Raw genomic sequence first — 21684 nt, 5'->3', positions numbered from 1 at the left:
AAAAAGACGGTTGTATTAAATTATGAACAGAATGAAAATATTGGTCCTTACAAGTCTACACTTTAAATAAATGTTTAATATGGTTTCTCCTACCTGTAACATGGACCTCGCTAATTTCAAGTTACCTAATCTTATTTTATTCCGTGTGTATCAATCGGAGACAACAAGTATTCGTATGATTTCATGTGTAACTATTGCAATACAAAATTATATATAAAACAAAATCAGAATTAAATATGAATATAATTTAGAAGTTTTAAACCAACTACGTTTTGAAAGTTAACTGTATTGCATTTCTTTAATTATGATCCCTTTGACACTGTTAGGTTTCAATTTAAATTCGTCTAACATACTGTATTCCTTCACGGATGGTCATGTATAAAATATATATATATACATGTACATACACAGTATCATCGTAAGACCAGCTCATATTCCTACAAGAACATTTCAGTTTTTGTCATATTTTCGTACTTTTAACAAATATATGTTGTTTCTATGTATAATACTTTTGAAGAAAAAAATCAATCGCATTAGGTCCATGCCGCTCCTTAGATTTGATCCACAGAATCTGTCGATGTTTTTATAAAAATTCAAACTAACGTTGTGATCCATTTTCATACGTTGGTATAGTGTCAAAACGATCCTGATATGTGTTAAAACTATGTATTATCAATACTTAATAAAATTCCAACGAATGTCATTTCACACAAGAACGTTTATAATAATATAAAATGCCGCCGCCGTATATTCCGTAGACAAATCCGCATCTATCTGTTGATCTCACGTTTCTTTCAATGCCAGCGTTCCAAACAAAATGCTATAAACTTCATTTCTTCCGTTTAAGAATAATAATACATATACAATTACAAATACAAATGGAAAAAATTAGGAAACTACTTTCGAAAACTTCACACGTGCTCAACAAAAGTGATAACCAGCATCCGATTACCATATGTGTATAAATGTACATTTATTTCATTTCGACTATTACAATAGATATCTATTATAATAAATAAATAATTTCTAACGTATTTTTCAGGAAACAAAAAAAGTACGGGTAAACAAGATCGAACCTTTATCACAAAATTGAAATTCGTCGCCTCAGTAAGATTTCCCGAATCTAAGTTGCTAACTATCAACGATAAGAGAATGGAGTAAAAACAAAAATGAACTTAAGGCAGAGAGTCTAATAAAACTGTTATTTCTCAAACGAAGAAGAGTTCCAAGTTGTTCTACATTCTTTTTTTACTTTCTGTTAATCAGATGTATGTGAAATTTTCTATTCCTCTAAAAATAACGAGAATTTAACAATATGTGTACCATTTCCAGAGAAGTGAGTGACTACTTTTTAAATAAAGAAAGTAGTGAAAAACGATCTCTGGAATATTTCATAAACTCTTTTTCAAAATTATGTTACGGACAATTAGATCTTTATATAGACATCGTACAACTCTGATCATAGACCAGTGACCGTTGCAATTCTTACCAGGTTAATTTTCCGCGTTAATTGCCTTCTCAAAAAAAAGTTTGGTTATATAAATAATGAAACTAGTTATCGTACCGAGTATGTTTTGTTAGTATCATATAAGAAATGCTTGTATTGCAGTTCTCTTTAAAATCGCCATTCCTGTACAGAATATACAGCCCCAGGCGAAAAGCAGGTACCGAGAGTTTCACACCTGTTTGGAGGGGGGTGGGGGGTATATTGTATTGCCGTCCAGGTAGGGTACTTTCCATTGTATCAAAATAGTTTGACTGGCAGGTGTTAAACACAGGTGAGAAAAACTATGGTTTCAAGTTAATTGCTTAATTGCTTTTATGATAAGTGTAGCGCAAGTAGTGGGGGGTGCGAGGCCCAGCTGGGGGTTGGCCTCCCAAAGGAAAGTTTTGAATTCAAGGTCTCTGGATCAAATTCCCGTGTTTTGTGGAAATTTGGCGATTAGATTTAAGCAGACGTAATTTATGTCTCTGATTTTAATTTTGGAAAAAAAGTGAGAAAACGTATTTATTGCGTTTTTTTTTTTTTAATTTTACTTTACTTACGAAAGAAAGGTTTGAAATACATATATATTTAATATGTTTTTACTCATCAAAATTATGTGTACTCATTTGCATATAGCTAGAAAGCTACGCGCCAGCACGATGAAAATAACAATAATAAACTAAGACATGAGATTGCAGCAAGATTTGTTCTTCAACTTCTTGCGTAATTGTCAGTAGCAAGGTCACAGTTCACCTCATCAAATGATCTGGTAGGCTTGTCCAATATTTGAGACACTAACGTCCTTTTTTACTAGCCAAAACAATAACCGGCGCTTGGACTCTTCTTACTGTTATAATTAAAATTGTTCCAGATTGTTCTATAATTTTCAAGTACAGTTTCCTGTTTATACATTAAAGATGAATATGTCCAGTACATTAACACACGAGTAGAATGGTAAAGCTAACCATGCTTGACAACTTGAGACACCCTGCACCCTGTTAGCAGGCAGCTAGCTACCTGCTGTGGGTCAAGGGTCACCGCCGCCTGTACCTGTAGTGTTGCAAACGCTTTTTACCCTCTGTTAGAATATGGACTAGCCAAAATCAGTCACATTTGGACGAAATCATATCTCCAAATCATTATGTGTCGTGTTTGTTTTGTAACATCTGTCAAGTTCGAAGGCCAACCGGACACAAGGCTTCACTACGCTAGTTGGAGACGAGACATTTTGTTTCGTTTATTGGTTCGTAATATTACCCTATAAACTTTCAAACAAAGTGTACACACAAGAAAATGGAAGAATTTTACACATCTCCGTTACTCGTCAAAGTATTTCGGCTTCACCTGATTGACATCGCGTTACGTAATGTACATCAACAGCGCCACCTGTAACTAGGTCGTCGAAAGCAGCTGATTTTCTTTCATGAATTTATGCAACCTTCTGACTTCGAATACGAAATAGAGCAAGAATGGTTGGTGCAAATAGCTGACCATCCAAGACACCGTGNGAACGCTCATCCGCGACTTTGCTCAGGTGATTTATCGGTGGGGCTTTAATCCCCTTCACCTGCGCGACGACTGTCGCCCGCGCGGGGTTTCAGTACCAAATCACCTGAAGTGTACTGTATATAGGCGAGGGGACAGTCTTATGGTGTTAATGAGGTATATAGGTGAGGGGACTGTCTAATGGTGTAAAGGAGGTATATAGGGGAGGGGACTGTCTAATGGTGTAAAGGAGGTATATAGGCGAAGGGACTGTCTAATGGCGTAAAGGAGGTATATAGGCGAGGGGACTGTCTAATGGTGTAAAGGAGGTTTATAGGGGAGGGGACTGTCTAATGGTGTAAAGGAGGTATATAGGCGAGGGGACTGTCTAATGGTGTAAAGGAGGTATATATACAAACAGGCAGAGTGACAAACCGTCACAGTCCATTATCAATCCACACTCTGGGACATGAACTTTTCTTCATTCTCCATCAGCTGTGACCTCAGAACATGACCTTTTCTATACACTCTACCAGCTGTGACCTCGGAACATGACCTTTACTATACACTCTACCAGCTGTGGGTGCAGTTATCCTATGAAATCAGGGCAGAATATCTCCTCTACTGAATTTTGGTCAAATGTGGATTTCCCACTTATGTAGTAGCACACATATTATGATGAAGAGGCTATGGCCTATTTCAACATTTCTACCTAACATATTTACCTTCTCCATCTAATCCATCGGCACTGAGGCCACAAAGACATGATGTCAATAAAATTGATTCTTTAATTAACAGAATTTGGTAGGCTTGAATGACAACTAATACAGGCTATTGAACACATTTCTAAACATCACAAATATTATGTATAGGTACCACTCAATAACAAGAGGCCCACAAGGCATGTATTGCTCATCTGTTTATTTAAAGCATAGGAAAATGTTCTCAATAAAACTTAATTTTGAGGAATTTGACGATTTTTCTTAGGTTACTTCTATTAAGCCCCATCTGTCACATGTCGACATTTACGGTATGGTAAGTATCGTTTTCTAGGAACTCTAATAGGTAATAAGTACTTGAATTTTGTGGGCAAAGGAAAGCGCGGGTATTACCGATGTTACCTAGACGCACGCACGGGCAGTAGGTGTGTAACAGGTAGAACAATGGCATGACTTGTTGTTAGGTGTGTAACAGGTAGAACAATGGCGTGACCTGTTGTTAGGTGTGTAACAGGTAGAACAACGGCGTGACCTGTTGTTAGGTGTGTAACAGGTAGAACAATGGCGTGACCTGTTGTAGATTCATTTGTTGTGGAGTTTAAATGGAAATAGCGTGAAATAAAGCTCACGATAAGTCATTATTAAGTAACTGATAAATATGTATATATCTTGTGTGTAAGTTTGTTGATTCTGTGACTGTTTAGTGGTATGATTAATAGTATTTCTATATCGTTAACTATAATAAACAGGTGCAAGATATACGTGTACGATGGCAATATACTCATTGTGCTGTACTGTGTCATCGGATGGAGGGAGGTTGTTTACATGGAACTTTGTAACTCGTTCACCGTTTGACAAGCTACAGAGACTGTAGGATTTAGCTTGTTATATATAATACTGTAGGATCAAGTGTTTATCATTTATAATATTGTAATTAATTATTACAATATTTATTTTGCAGATTTATACAGTATCTTAGCCATTTCATCTACTTATTCCTCCTGCACTCACTTATTTGATAATTACTTGCATAATTCCTGCAAACCAAAAGAGGCGACTAAGTGTGGACCCCCTGCTGTGACTGTTAGATCCATCCCAGTATTGAGAGGCGACTAATGAGACATACCGTAGCAAATTGGAGATTTTTCACATTTTCTGGGCCAGATTTCCACATGCACATGTTCCACGTTTTTGATATCTCTCGTTGACTCACTTTATATGACAGTGCATCTTGCACAAGAATAGGTCCTCTACATCAGCGTTCCTTGTCCGCGATACTCTCAGCTTAATTGCTGCCTTCGGCTGTCTTTAGCTGAGGGGACTATTGGTTTTATATAATAGCTATATTTTCAATTATAGTATATCAATTCTATCTTCTTGAAATATGATATATATGTACATGTAACTGTTCTGTTTCACTGTGTCTTGAAAAAGGAGCAGATTCCTCCGAAAATTTGACAACCTAAACTTGTCCACACTGTTGGAATTACTTCTTTGCCCCATATATAATATTGTAGGTATAGTATATCAGATATATATAATTATAATAAGAGGTGTATGAGAGGAATCGTGAGCGTGAGAGAGTACGCCATATTGTGTATAGTGTAAATAAATGTATTGTATGTTATTACTTTGGTTGTCAATTGCAGATGAAGTAGTAGTTAGGCATACGTTAACACATTCCTCCTACACTTTGGGGAGCCAAACCCTCCGTTCATACTAAATTTAGTCAAGTAGGTTAAGGTCATTTGATGCCAATGAAGTTTTTATTTAAACCTGATAATGCAATAGGGGAGGCACACTCTCCGGTTATAAAAAATTGAGTCTCGTTTGCCAAGAGATGCTTTACACCAAACTTGAATAATATCCCTATAATATTCCATTTTTATTGAAGATTTTTTTTACAGATTTATCCCTATTGGGCCTGCCCCTCTACCCTTTGCCCAAGGTTGTTCTGCACTAAATTTGGTTAAAAATGATCTTTTAATACAGAAGGATACTACTGGGTACCCCTTATTGGACCCCACCACTTTGCCTCCTTGGGGACTACACTCTCTTTGTATACAAGTCCCCTTGCCCAAAGATGTTCTACAAAAAGTTAGGTTAAAATCCCACTAATCGTTCTGAAGGAAAAGAATTATATAAGATTTATCTCAAGTTCCCTTATTGGACTCTACCCCTTTACCCCCAGGGGGGTCACACTCTCCATTGATACAAAATTCAGTCCCCTTTGCCCAAGGATGCTCCAGGCCAAATTTTATCAAAATCTATAAAGCCATTTGGACCAGGTGAGGTAACAAGAAGCCCAGAGGGTCTATATCGCTCACCTGTTTCTTTTGTTACATGAGACTGACATATAGGTAACTAAGACCAAATTTGGTAGCTAGAACACAAGACATTTCTTAAACGGTTCTGAAGATATTGTTGATTGAAATTTCAAATCTGAATTTTGAAGCTTTTAACCCATATTGACCTTTGACTCCAGACTTGCACTTAAAGTTGACCTTTGACCTCATTACTGTTATTGAGAAAAATATTTGCACTGCTGGTCTACATAACATACTAAAGTATCATGATTTTAGTCCAAATGGTTCTTGCAATATATTTGTTTGAAATGTTTAACATATTTGACCCATGCGACCTTGAAAGTAGGTCAAGATAGTTTTAATGAGGAAACTTTATAGCACTCCATCCCAGGTACCTATTGGCTAAATAGCATGACCTTGGGCCTTATGGAACTTAAGAAGAAGATTGTTAAAGCTTTTAACCAAAGTTGACATTTGACCCCTGACTAGCACTTAAAGTTGACTTTTAACCTCATTACTGTAAAAAAAAAAAAAAAAAAAAGCACTGCTGGTCTTCATAACATACCCAAGTATTATGACTCTAGTCCAAATGGTTCTTAGGATATTGTTGTTCGAATTTTTTAACATATTTGACCTGTGACCCTGAAAGTAGGTCAAGGTCATTTAAATGAGGAAACTCTATAGCACTCCATCTCAGGTACCTACTGGCCAAATATCGTGACCCTAGGTCCTCCAGTTATTCAGAAGAAGTCATTCAACGTTCAAAAGAAAAAGTTGACGGACGGACGACGGATGACGAACGCCGCAGTACAGTATAAGCTCACATGGTGAGTTAAAAATTAAGACTAATTTATTTAATGCCATTTACAAAATTTACATCTAAAAACCAATCATTTAAATTTTATGTAATAAATTTTAATATCTATGGAGGTTAATATAAAATGTGATTTTAGAATTGATTTTTTGTGTGAGAATTTTTACTTTGCAAAAAAAATATTTCCATACAATTTATAAAATTTTGATAATTCAGCCATGAAATATTCAAATTCTCTACAATGATTTTTTTCCAGAAAATTGGAACTAAAATCGACAGGACAGTGTCTGTCTGGGTTTTACAGCTCAGTAAACAATGAAGTGGACCTGCAGCTACACTTAATTGATTTGAAGTCCCTCTGGATTGTGGCTTTGTTTGCTCTTTCCATTTCCACAGATAATGACCTATTTGTGTGTTTTGTGCAGAGTATGACTTAGAAATGTGTATCGTGGCAGCACCAGCAAATCACATTATTCTAGGATTTTTATTGACTCCCAGCACAATATAAATATTGTAGCAACATTATGTCATATATACACACACACACAGTGTAAAATAACCACACATACTGACTGTAAAAAAACAAAAACACACTGACTGTAGAGGAACCACACACACTGACTGTATATTGCTGACTGCTGACAAATTCTCATTTTTTTCAAAATGAACAGATATGAGTACCCTTAGGACATATTCACAATTACATGATATAAGGGTTTATGTGTAAAATTAACTTATTCAAACAGACAATCTAAATCAACTCCTAACAGAGACTTCAAGTCAGTAAATTTTTTGGAATAGCAGACAGACTACAAGTCAGTAAAATGTTTGGAATAGCAGACAGACTACAAGTCAGTAAAATGTTTGGAATAGTAGACAGACTACAAGTCAGTAAAATGTTTAAAATAGCAGACAGACTACAAGTCAGTAAAATGTTTGGAATAGTAGACAGACTACAAGTCAGTAAAATGTTTAGATAGTAGACAGACTACAAGTCAGTAAAATGTTTGGAATAGCAGACAGACTACAAGTCATTCAAATGTTTGGAATAGCAGACAGACTACAAGTCAGTAAATGTTTGGAATAGCAGACAGACTACAAGTCAGTAAAATATTTGGAATACAAGACAGACTACAAGTCAGTAAAATCTTTGGAGTTGCAGGCATTTCTGTCAAAAGTCAGAGACTCAACTCAATTTTCACAGTAAAATACATAGAAAACATATATATAATCAGTATGACATGTAGATGAAGCATGAAATCAGTGTAATAGTCGACTTACTTGGCTCGCAATGCCAGCTGGCGGTCATTTGGACAGGTCCAGCGATCCATTATGCTACCTGCCCCAAACTTTGTATAAGCTTGACTAACCACCTCCTAAATCCTCATGGGGGCAGGTTTCTACGTCCCCGGCACACACAGTACGCCTTGATGAGCGTACTCCACCACAACCTCTGTTCCCCAGTTAGTCTCTGTCTACCGGGCTCTTTAAAACCAGTGCTTCATTGCATTTCCTGTGAATGAGAGGGAAAGGAGACGGTTAGATCAATACTAGTAGTGGTATACTGCTTGTACGTAGAGCGCTGAGGGATAGCCACCGATTAACTAACAATTCACATTCTGACTATCCCAAGACGTTCGACAATGATTAGGTAACTATACTGTCGGTACCTTTCCATGTATTTTTAATAAACAAACATAAAAGTACTGGTTCACTTAGGTAGGTAACTGATTGGCTATAATTGACCATGATATAAATGATATATGCCCAGTCTTCACGATCCCATATATATACACATTACCAGCAAACACTGACAACAGTCTCTAGTTCAGTCTGGGAGGATTTCCACCAGATATCCCTGCTGTCCTGGGTCTGTCCATCCTGTACCTACTCTGTTCTGTCTGTCACACTGTGACATATCTTGAAAGTGGGTCAAGGTAAATTGTTTGACCAAACTTGATAGTCCTTTATTCCTGCAGTATGGTACTGGCCAAATATCACAACACTAGACCTCCAGGTTATTCAGAAGTCCTGTGACCCAGGGTGTCTTTCAAGTTCATCCATTAGAACATACTTGATAGCCCTTCATTTCAACATGCTAATGGTCAAGTAAAGTTAAGGATGATAGCAGACTATGTGTGGGTTTATAGGGTTGAGTATACAACAAACAGTTAAGGAGGACAACAGCGCCTGGGTGTGGGTTTATAGGGTTGAGTATACAATAAACAGTTAAGGAGGACAACAGTGCCTGGGTGTGGGTTTATAGGGTTGAGTATACAATAAACAGTTAAGGAGGACAACAGTGCCTGGGTGTGGGTTTATAGGGTTGAGTATACAATAAACAGTTAAGGAGGACAACAGTGCCTGGGTGTGGGTTTATAGGGTTGAGTATACAATAAACAGTTAAGGAGGACAACAGTGCCTGGGTGTGGGTTTATAGGGTTGAGTATACAATAAACAGTTAAGGAGGACAACAGTGCCTGGGTGTGGGTTTATAGGGTTGAGTATACAATAAACAGTTAAGGAGGACAACAGTGCCTGGGTGTGGGTTTATAGGGTTGAGTATACAATAAACAGTTAAGGAGGACAACAGTGCCTGGGTGTGGGTTTATAGGGTTGAGTATACAATAAACAGTTAAGGAGGACAACAGTGCCTGGGTGTGGGTTTATAGGGTTGAGTATACAATAAACAGTTAAGGAGGACAACAGTGCCTGGGTGTGGGTTTATAGGGTTGAGTATACAATAAACAGTTAAGGAGGACAACAGTGCCTGGGTGTGGGTTTATAGGGTTGAGTATACAATAAACAGTTAAGGAGGACAACAGTGCCTGGGTGTGGGTTTATAGGGTTGAGTATACAATAAACAGTTAAGGAGGACAACAGTGCCTGGGTGTGGGTTTATAGGGTTGAGTATACAATAAACAGTTAAGGAGGACAACAGTGCCTGGGTGTGGGTTTATAGGGTTGAGTATACAATAAACAGTTAAGGAGGACAACAGTGCCTGGGTGTAGGTTTATAGGGTTGAGTATACAATAAACAGTTAAGGAGGACAACAGTGCCTGGGTGTAGGTTTATAGGGTTGAGTATACAATAAACAGTTAAGGAGGACAACAGCGCCTGGGTGTAGGTTTATAGGGTTGAGAACCAGAAGATCCAGTACTAATTAGACATAATGAATTCACATAATAAAATTTACATCAGTATCTTCCTTTTAATGTCATGTTATTGTAATGTGTGATATAAAGTGAAACATGACATAATATAACAGAAACAGATTTTTCTGTGAAAATGAGTCACTTGTGGTGTTTAACAAGAGGCCCAATGGGCCTGCATCGCTCACCTGGTATTAATCTCACACTTGTTACCTTAAAAGTGATCTTATACAAAGCTAAAGGCAGAATATCAGTGTCATTCAAGTCATTCAAGAGAAAATGTTAAACGATTTAAACTTATTGGACTCCTGTGACATTGAAAGTCAAACATGGACATTAAGTTGAACAACCTTTAATTTATAGCCCTTCATCCCAGAATTCAAATAGCCAAATATCACCACCCTATACCTTTTGTTTATTGAGAAGTTGTTATATAGTGTTTTTAAGACAACTGACCCCTGTGACCTCTAATACAGGCAAAGGACAATAATTTGAACAAACTTAGTAGCCCTTAATCCCTACATGCTACTGGGCAAATATCATCATCTTGGGTCTTCTGGTTATTCAGAGGACGTTAAAAAATTTCAGCATATTTGACCCCTGTGACCTTGAATATGAGTGAAGTTCATTCGTTTGAACAAACTTGGTAGCCCTTCATGCTGTACACGGAATTGACTCATTTAAAACAATTGTCAAGAGATTCCTGAAAGCAAAAACTGAAGTTCATCCCTCGTCTATGTTAGCTTGAACTTATTAATTCTGAGTAATGATTTAATATCTTTAATATCTGATTTACAAGAATGTAATAGTCTTTGTTCTGTGTTGATCAGCAAAGATTAAACATGTGTGCCATATGTTTGCACAGGAAACTGACAATAATAAACGTGTCATTTTTTTTAAATATGAAAGTTTGCAGGTTTTGCACCCCTAGATTGGTGCTGTATTTTACTGAGAAACCTGACCTCTGTGACATCAAGGGAAACTAAATCACTTAGTAACAGTTCTGTTAACACTCAGGGTTTAAGACAGAGAACCAGTGTAAGTTATAGCAGGAGGTCATTAAAGTCAGGTGTCAGTAAAGTCAGGTTTTACTCTATTACAAGAGGTCATTGAAGTCGGGTGTCAGTTAAGTCAGGTTTTACTGTATAACAGGAGGTCATTAAAGTCAGGTGTCAGTAAAGTCAGGTTTTACTCTATTACAAGAGGTCATTGAAGTCGGGTGTCAGTTAAGTCAATTTTTACTGTATAACAGGAGGTCATTGAAGTCGGTTATCAGTTAAGTCAGGTTTTACTCTATTACAGGAGGTCATTGAAGTAGGTTGTCAGTTAAGTTAGGTTTTACTGTATAACAGGAGGTCATTGAAGTCAGGCGTCAGTTAAGTCACGTTTTACTGTATAACTGGAGGTCATTGAAGTCAGGTGTCAGTAAAGTCAGGTTTTACTGTATAACACGAGGTCATTGAAGTCAGGTGTCAGTAAAGTCTGATTTAACTGTATTACAGGATGTCAGTATGGTCAAGTTTTACTGTATTACAGGTCATTAAAGTCAAGTGTCAGTCAGTAATTCACCAGGTTTTTTTGTTTATAATAAACATGTTTCATTGGTTATCAATCTGAAATGTAAAAAGATCATGTCTTAAACTGTCGAGGCCTATCTTAGACATGTTTGTTTGGTAATGCTTTGTGTATCACAGATGTTAGGATCATTTCACACGAGTTTGTTAAATAGTCCAAACCAAAACAAAAATGACTGGAAAATCTATATCATTATTTAGTAACCCAGGATTGTACTGTGTTTGTCATAGTTTGTTAGCGCGTTTGAAATTTTACACCAGATCATCAATTGATTTCTGCCAGACGTCTTTGATCTCTGGTGGGTCGGTGGAATCATTACAGTCAACTTCCCCTCAAGGCCCATAAATACACTGTACCTCTGTCAGTTACATCAACAACAAGGTCAAGGTCATATATATGGGTAGTCTGTCTCCTTGTCTCTGATTGGTTGAATGAATTATTAATATTCCAGAAACGCTTTTCCACATAGATCTGACTTCAGACTCAACAGGTGTACAACAGATTCATTAGGACCCAATATAATCTATATACACCGGCTAAAGATACTGGATTCATCAGCTATATATAGATATAAAATACATTATTCACCCCGTATATAGGCAAACATACAACCAATCAGTCCTATACGTAGCAACTGTGAAGAATCTTAACCCTAATTAACAGGTGAACATTTGGGACCTGATAATGTCAAGTAAAATACATCTACCACTCAATTAAGGTAACAAAATGTTTGGACTTGATTACGACTTGAATTGCTGACTGACATTTAGCTGCATGTAAGTAACACATCACAAGGTGTAATGGTATGGTTGGGTCATAGGTATATCATTACAGGTTAGTAACTCATCACAAGGTGTAATGGTATGGTTGGGTCATAGGTATATCATTACCGGTTAGAGTTCTACTGTATCACTACAGGAACTGATAAACAAGAAGATACGTCTGATTACATCGTCCTCTGTAACTCCCACCACCTTGAGGACAATGACAAGTCAATGCTTTTGTATATGGATATTGATTTCACACTGTCGTCACAAACACATACCGAAGCTGTCACACACTACCATCCTTTCAGTCATTCAAATTTTCAAATTATCTTGACTTTCTTCTTCATACAGGGAAACTTAGTGTATTCCTACATGATATTGTGTCATTTGATACTCGATCTGACCCTTCAACCACTGCAGAAAAGTGGGACAACAGGATGTGTGGGCGAGGAAAAGTGGGACAACAGGATGTGTGATGGCAGAGAAAAGGGACAACAGGATGTGTGATGGCAGTGAAAAGGGACAACAGGATGTGTGGTTGCTAGATAACGATACAACAGGTTGTGTGGTTGCTAGATAACAGTACAACAGGATGTGTGGTTGCTAGATAACAGTACAACAGGATGTGTGGTTGCTAGGTAACGGTACAACAGGATGTGTGGTTGCTAGATAACAGTACAACAGGATGTGTGGTTGCTAGATAACAGTACAACAGGATGTGTGGTTGCTAGATAACAGTACAACAGGTTGTGTGGTTGCTAGGTAACAGTACAACAGGATGTGTGGTTGCTAGATAACAGCACAACAGGATGTGTGGTTGCTAGATAACAGTACAACAGGATGTGTGGCTGCTAGATAACAGTACAACAGGTTGTGTGGTTGCTAGATAACAGTACAACAGGTTGTGTGGTTGCTAGATAACGGTACAACAGGATGTGTGGTTGCTAGGTAATGGTACAACACGATGTGTGGTTGCTAGGTAATGGTACAACACGATGTGTGGTGGTTTGATTAACAAGATTTGACTCTGGTACTTGATATTCATTCATGACTGCGCTGCTGCAGGTTGGTCTATTCCAGGCACCTACATAAGCACTCTCATCAAACCGGTAGTCAAAGTACACATCTTCTGCCCTTACCAAGTGTTTCATTATGCTGTTGATGCTTTTCAAGCGTGTATAGAGATGTGGACATTATGTCTGTGGTAATTGTTTTCGAGGGAGTGGTGCTGTCTACCTTTTAGTTTGTCAGCCATTGTTCTGTAATCGGGGAACTATACAACACACCTACACAACCCAATACTTTTGAATTGAGATTCCTTGTGTGCTTACTGGTGGTATTGTACGACCTTTTTATACCTGACATTCCACCAAATAATTTTCAGGGCAATATGTGCAGAAAATTGAACACACTTGCCCCAGACTAACACATTACATGTTCATTAACATATCAGTGTCCATTTGTGGATGATTATTGTTGATGGTTCCTACCAGGCTCTGTCAACTTTTTCAGTACCTTAAATGGGGTTTTTAGCATGACAACCCCCCACCAGAATGATCGAATCATTCATTCTGTTGATTTTCACCATGATTAAAAAACCTTGGGTTAAGAATTGTTGTTTCACCATATGGTATGAGTCAACAGTACTAACAGAGGTGTTTTATATAAATAAGAAATTAACAAAGTTTTGACCACTAGATCCCTGCTTAGTGATCAGATATGGAAAGGTACATGAGGAAACCTGCTGGACCACATGTGTTTTTTCCGGGTATTTCTGCTTCCCTCTGCATAAACACCAAATATGTGCTACCAACCAGACCAACAAAAGTGATTATTAAGTGCTGATAAGACCTGGCTAGGAATTCCAAAACAATCCCTCAGACCTGGCTAGGAATTCCAAAACAGGAATCCCTCAGACCTGGCTAGGAATTCCAAAACAATCCCTCGGACCTGGCTAGGAATTCCAAAACAATCCCTCAGACCTGGCTAGGAATTCCAAAACAATCCCTCAGACCTGGCTAGAAACTCAAGAACAATCCCTAGGCATTGTATTGCGGACCAATACCTCAGACATGGCTAAAGCTAGAATAGTTACAGCACAATCCCCGAGATAGGAGTTCCAGCACAATCCCCCAGATAGGAGTTAAAACACAATCCCCCATATGTGACTAGGAGTTCTAGCACAATCCCCCAGCTAGGAGTTACAATATAATCCACATATGGATGTACACGCGTGACTATATAAGTCTAGCAGTTTATCCACATATGGATGTATACATGTGACTATATAAGTCTAGCAGTTTATCCACATATGGATGTACACACGTGACTATATAAGTCTAGCAGTTTATCCACATATGGATGTACACACGTGACTATATAAGTCTAGCAGTTTATCCACATATGGATGTACACACGTGACTATATAAGTCTAGCAGTTTATCCACATATGGATGTACACACGTGACTATATAAGTCTAGCAGTTTATCCACATATGGATGTACACACGTGACTATATAAGTCTAGCAGTTTATCCACATATGGATGTACACACGTGACTATATAAGTCTAGCAGTTTATCCACATATGGATGTACACACGTGACTATATAAGTCTAGCAGTTTATCCACATATGGATGTACACACGTGACTATATAAGTCTAGCAGTTTATCCACATATGGATGTACACACGTGACTATATAAGTCTAGCAGTTTATCCACATATGGATGTACACACGTGACTATATAAGTCTAGCAGTTTATCCACATATGGATGTACACACGTGACTATATAAGTCTAGCAGTTTATCCACATATGGATGTACACACGTGACTATATAAGTCTAGCAGTTTATCCACATATGGATGTACACACGTGACTATATAAGTCTAGCAGTTTATCCACATATGGATGTACACACGTGACTATATAAGTCTAGCAGTTTATCCACATATGGATGTACACACGTGACTATATAAGTCTAGCAGTTTATCCACATATGGATGTACACACGTGACTATATAAGTCTAGCAGTTTATCCACATATGGATGTACACACGTGACTATATAAGTCTAGCAGTTTATCCACATATGGATGTACACACGTGACTATATAAGTCTAGCAGTTTATCCACATATGGATGTACACACGTGACTATATAAGTCTAGCAGTTTATCCACATATGGATGTACACACGTGACTATATAAGTCTAGCAGTTTATCCACATATGGATGTTCACACGTGACTATATAAGTCTAGCAGTTTATCCACATATGGATGTACACACGTGACTATATAAGTCTAGCAGTTTATCCACATATGGATGTACACACGTGACTATATAAGTCTAGCAGTTTATCCACATATGGATGTACACACGTGACTATATAAGTCTAGCAGTTTATCCACATATGGATGTACACACGTGACTATATAAGTCTAGCAGTTTATCCACATATGGATGTACACACGTGACTATATAAGTCTAGCAGTTTATCCACATATGGATGTACACACGTGACTATATAAGTCTAGCAGTTTATCCACATATGGATGTACACACGTGACTATATAAGTCTAGCAGTTTATCCACATATGGATGTACACACGTGACTATATAAGTCTAGCAGTTTATCCACATATGGATGTACACACGTGACTATATAAGTCTAGCAGTTTATCCACATATGGATGTACACACGTGACTATATAAGTCTAGCAGTTTATCCACATATGGATGTACACACGTGACTATATAAGTCTAGCAGTTTATCCACATATGGATGTACACACGTGACTATATAAGTCTAGCAGTTTATCCACATATGGATGTACACACGTGACTATATAAGTCTAGCAGTTTATCCACATATGGATGTACACACGTGACTATATAAGTCTAGCAGTTTATCCACATATGGATGTACACACGTGACTATATAAGTCTAGCAGTTTATCCACATATGGATGTACACACGTGACTATATAAGTCTAGCAGTTTATCCACATATGAATGTATACACATGTACATGACTTAATAGGTATGGCAGTTTTTCCTATTTTCTTTTTATTATTGTGTACTAGATTTCAGGCTTATCCGTAATGATTTTAAGAATTGCCAATAGAAATGCCAGGAGCCTTACCACAGGCCCCATTCCAAATCTGCTCTTATGTCAAGATTGTCCACTATCCATCAAGTAGAACAGTGAACTTTTTATCAAGAACGGTTATAGTAAATCAGTCTCGTATACCAGCAGTGAGCCAAGGACAGAGGCAGAATTATCATGGTTTTACTTTGGTCATCCCTGCTTAAAATTTTGGACCTAAAATAGCCTGATCACACGAGTTCAGACAAATGTCCCAAAGGCCACACTAGACCCCGAGATCTACTGTTAATGAGTTACAACATCTCACAACATTAGTCAGGCTGGTGCCAGACAGCTGAACACACCGATGTCAGGTAGGTATCTTAATGAAAACTTACATCACTGTATAGACAGGGGGGGGGGGGGGGGGGGGCTAGAGGATAAAGTAAGCCGGTCGTAATTAAAGAGGCCTAGAGGATCAAGTTAGCAAGCTGTAGAGAGGCCTAAAGGATCAAGTAAGCCAGCTGTAAAGAGGCCTAGAGGATCCCGTTAGCCTGTCATCATGAGGCCTAGAGTTTCAAGCAAGTCGGTCATAAAGAGGCCTAAGAGATCAAGTAAGTAGGCTGTAAAGAGGCCTAGAGGATCAAGTAAGCCGGCTGTAAAGAGGCCTAGAGGATCAAGTTAGCCAGCTGTAAAGAGGTCTAGAGGATCAAGTTAGCCAGCTGTAAAGAAGCCTAGAGGATCAAGTAAGCCAGCTGTAAAGAGGCCTAGAGGATCCCGTTAGCCTGTCATCATGAGGCCTAGAGTTTCAAGTAAGACGGTCATAATGAGGCTAAGAGTTTCAAGCAAGTCAGTCATAAAGAGGAGGCTCAATGCAAGTAAGCCAGTCATAATGAGGCTTAGAGTTTTAAGCAAGTCGATCATAAAGAGGCCTAGAGGATCAAGTAAGCCGGTCGTAAAGAGGCCTAGAGGATCAAGTAAGTCGGCTGTAAAGAAGCCTAGAGGATCAAGTTAGCCCGCTGTAAAGAGGCCTAGAGGATCAAGTAAGCCAGCTGTAAAGAGGCCTAGAGGATCCCCTTAGCCTGTCATCATGAGGCCTAGAGTTTCAAGCAAGTCGGTCATAAAGAGGCCTAAGGGATTAAGTAAGCAGGCTGTAAAGAGGCCTAGAGGATCAAGAAAGCCGGCTGTAAAGAGTTCTAGAGAATCAAGTTAGCCAGCTGTAAAGAGGCCTAGAGGCTCAAGTAAGATGGTCATAATGAGGCTAAGAGTTTCAAGCAAGTCAGTCATAAAGAGAAGGCTCAAGTAAGCCAGTCATAATTAGGCTTAGAGTTTTAAGCAAGTCGGTCATAAAGAGGCCTAGAGGATCAAGTCAGCCGGTCGTAAAGAGGCCTAGAGGATCAAGTAAGTCAGCTGTAAAGAAGCCTAGAGGATCAAGTTAGTCCGCTGTAAAGAGGCCTAGAGGACAAAGTAAGCCAGCTGTAAAGAGGCCTAGAGGATCATGTTAGCAGACTGTAAAGAGGCCTAAATTTAGGCTCAAGTAAGCCGGCTGTAAAGAGGCCTAGAGGATCAAGTTAGCCAGCTGTAAAGAGGCCTAGAGGAGCAAGTAACCCAGCTGTAAAGAGGCCTAAAGGCTCAAGTAAGCCGGTCGTAAAGAGGCCTAGAGGTTCAAGCTAGCCAGCTGTAAAGAGGTCTAGAGGATCAAGTAAGATGGTCGTAAAGAGGCCTAGAGGATCAATTTAGCTGGCTGTAAAGAGACCTAGAGGATCAAGTAAGCCAGCTGTATGAGGCCTAGAGGATCAAGTAAGCCAGCTGTAAAGAGGCCTAGAGGATGAAGTGAGCCGGCTGTAAAGAGGCCTAGAGGATCAAGTTAGCCAGCTGTAAAGAGTCCTAGAGGATCAAGTTAGCCAGCTGTAAAGAGGCCTAGAGGATCAAGTCAGCCTGCTGTAAAGAGGCCTAGAGGATCAAGTTAGCCAGCTGTAAAGAGACCTAGAGGATCAAGTAAGCCAGCTGTAAAGAGGCCTAGAGGATCCCGTTAGCCTGTCATCATGAGGCTTAGAGTTTCAAGCAAGTCGGTCATAAAGAGGCCTAAGGGATTAAGTAAGTAGGCTGTAAAGAGGCCTAGAGGATCAAGTAAGCCGGCTGTAAAGAGTTCTAGAGAATCAAGTTAGCCAGCTGTAAAGAGGCCTAGAGGATCAAGTTAGCCGGCTGTAAAGAGGCCTAGAGGATCAAGTTAGCCAGCTGTAAAGAGGCCTAGAGGATCAAGTAAGCCAGCTGTAAAGAGGCCTAGAGGATCAAGTAAGCCAGCTGTAAAGAGGCCTAGAGGATCAAGTTAGCCGGCTGTAAAGAGGCCTAGAGGATCAAGTAAGCCAGCTGTAAAGAGGCCTAGAGGATCAAGTAAGCCAGCTGTAAAGAGAGGAACAAGGATCAAATTAAAGAGAGGCCTTCAAAGTGAAGTTTATACTGAGGGCCAAGTAAGCTAAATAAAAAACAATTCAGCCGATCTGTGCAAGTTGTATTCAAACTCATATTCAGCAAGACAAACCACTGACAGAAATTTAACATAAGAATAAATCATATTGGTTTAGCAGCTCAACCGATCAACTTGACAGTTTGCTTGTTGTATGTAATACATGTACAAAATAATCTGCATGGGCTTAACAAAACGTCAGCTAGGAAACGAAGTTATTACACCTAAACTATCATCACCTAATAACGCCCAAAGTTTGTCAACAGTTTGGTTTAGATATATATAGGGTCTATCACCGTTAGTGGATACATCTAAACCAATGCTTCAGGCATGGCCAGTAGGAGTGTTTTACACAAGCATTTAACAGACCCATGCCAATGTGAAAGGCGATCCTTCCCACTGTTGCCACTCTAAGTTTCCCCAGGGAAATAATCAGCTGATGAACATTATCATACACATGCATTATGAAATTACCAGACAACTTGGTATGATCGATCATTACAATAGTCAAACATTCATTTTTTGACACGATGAGATGATCAATCATCAAAATTTCAAACAATTCCAAACTCGAACATGTTCCAATATGATTTAGGAAGTATATGACATTAAGTTACAAGCCATTCATTATGTAACCTACCAAAGTCTGGAGACTTCCATACTAGTACAATGACCTTCACAACAAAGTGGGTCTTAGGTTTTAGTATTGTTGCTATTTCAGTCAAAACTAATGGTATTAAAAACCTAGTTTCTTGAATTTTAAATCATAGCCACCACTACTACATCAGACCAAAGACTGATGGTGACTGCTAGGTGTTTGGATTTCCAACTACACAATATTTAAAATCAGTTGATTAATCTAATCAATTATACTATAAATCCTACTATGAATTTAGTTTAAATTGAGTTAATTATTCCAATGACCATAAGACCTTGAAATTTACGTCAATGGTATGTATGATGGATTTGTTAATGTTGGTAACATGAGGGAGTCGTGTACTGGAGGAACATGGAGCTCTGGTATCATCTAACCTGTCTATTGATTAGTCCTCTAGTCAGGCTAAACCCACACAACACTCGCAGCACAATGGATGTATAAACTACGGAACCAAGATTCAAAACTTGGAAACAAAATCTATGGCGCCTCGTCAGTGATTGATGGTCCAGACGCTCTTTGTGTATAAACTGCCATTACAGGACTCTGAGACCAGGGACTGAGTATCTGGTAATCAATGGAGAAAGATTAGAAAGTCACTATCAGGTAGTCAATGAAGACAGATCAGGGAGTCACTATCAGGTAGTCAATGGAGACGGATCAGAAAGTCACTATCAGGTAGTCAGGGAGTCACTATCAGGTAGTCAGGGAGTCACTATCAGAGTCACTATCAGGTAGTCAGGGAGTCACTATCAGGTAGTCAGGGACTCACTATCAGGTAGTCAGGGAGTCACTATCAGGTAGTCAATGGAGATAGATAAGGGAGTCACTATCAGGTAGTCAATGGAGACAGATCAGGGAGTCACTATCAGGTAGTCAGGGAGTCACTATCAGGTAGTCAAAGTTTGACTATCAGATCAGTTAAATAACATGGACTCACACAGTAGGAGTTAAAATCATTAGTGGATGTAAATACTTTTAATGAGATAAAATGTCGGTAATATTTAAAACAAAAATCTTCAATAAACATATTCTTGATCCTGAAGAGCAAATTATTTGAGCTGATTTTCATGTCTCAATATTGGATGATGTAACCCCATATGTTATTAACTCTTGTGTGAAGCAGACATAATCAATATTATACAGAGCACTGATATTGGCCTTTACAAGGTCTTATGTCTACAGAGCACTGACACTGGCCTGTACAGGGCCTTGTGTCTACAGAGTACTGATACTGGCCTGTTCAGGGCCTTGTGTCTACATAGCACCGATACTGGCCTGTACAGGGCCTTGTGTCTACAGAGTATTGATACTGGCTTGTTCAGGGCCTTGTGTCCACAGAGTACTGATACTGGCCTGTACAGGGCCTTGTGACCACAGAGTACTGATACTGGCCTGTACAGGGCCTTGTGTCTACAGATCACTGATACTGGCCTGTACATGGCCTTGTGTCTACAGATAACCGATACTGACCTGTACAGGGCCTTGTGTCTACAGAGTACTGATACTGGCCTGTTCAGGGCCTTGTGTCTACAGATCACTGATACTGGCCTGTACAGGGCCTTGTGTCCACAGATAACCAATACTGACCTGTACAAGGCCTTGTGTCCAAAGATAACCAATACTGACCTGTACAAGGCCTTGTGTCAACAGAGTACTGATACTGACCTATACATGCAGGGCCTTGTGTCCACAGAGTACTGATACTGGCCTGTTCAGGGCCTTGTGTCCACAGAGTACTGATACTGGCCTGTACAGGGCCTTGTGACCACAGAGTACTGATACTGGCCTGTACAGGGCCTTGTGTCTACAGAGTACTGATACTGGCCTGTACAGGGCCTTGTGACCACAGAGTACTGATACTGGCCTGTACAGGGCCTTGTGACCACAGAGTACTGATACTGGCCTGTACAGGGCCTTGTGACCACAGAGTACTGATACTGGCCTGTACAGGGCCTTGTGTCCACAGAGTACTGATACTGGCCTGTACAGGGCCTTGTGACCACAGAGTACTGATACTGGCCTGTACAGGGCCTTGTGTCTACAGATCACTGATACTGGCCTGTACAGGCCCGCCTTGTGTCTACAGATCACTGATACTGGCATGTACAGGACCTTGTGTCTACAGAATACTGATACTGGCATGTACAGGGCCTTGTGTCTACAG

The 21684-nt window shown here is 39.2% G+C and overlaps 1 protein-coding gene across 1 annotated transcript in view; it reads right to left on the bottom strand.

The window, feature by feature from the left end:
• Positions 1-21684, bottom strand: part of LOC110445229 (rabphilin-3A-like) — a 91840-nt gene that overhangs the window by 61925 nt on the left and 8231 nt on the right. Inside the window, exon 2 of the mRNA XM_021489731.1 lies at positions 8092-8323. Coding sequence (XP_021345406.1) covers positions 8092-8141 — 50 coding nt within the window. The 5' untranslated portion in view covers positions 8142-8323. The remainder of the gene's footprint in view (positions 1-8091; positions 8324-21684) is intronic.

The sequence above is a fragment of the Mizuhopecten yessoensis genome, unplaced genomic scaffold, assembly GCF_002113885.1.
Source record: "Mizuhopecten yessoensis strain PY_sf001 unplaced genomic scaffold, ASM211388v2 scaffold2123, whole genome shotgun sequence".
In the NCBI taxonomy this organism is placed as follows: domain Eukaryota; kingdom Metazoa; phylum Mollusca; class Bivalvia; order Pectinida; family Pectinidae; genus Mizuhopecten; species Mizuhopecten yessoensis.
The sequence above is the reverse complement of the archived record's forward strand: the minus strand, read 5'-3'. Positions and strand labels throughout refer to the sequence as shown.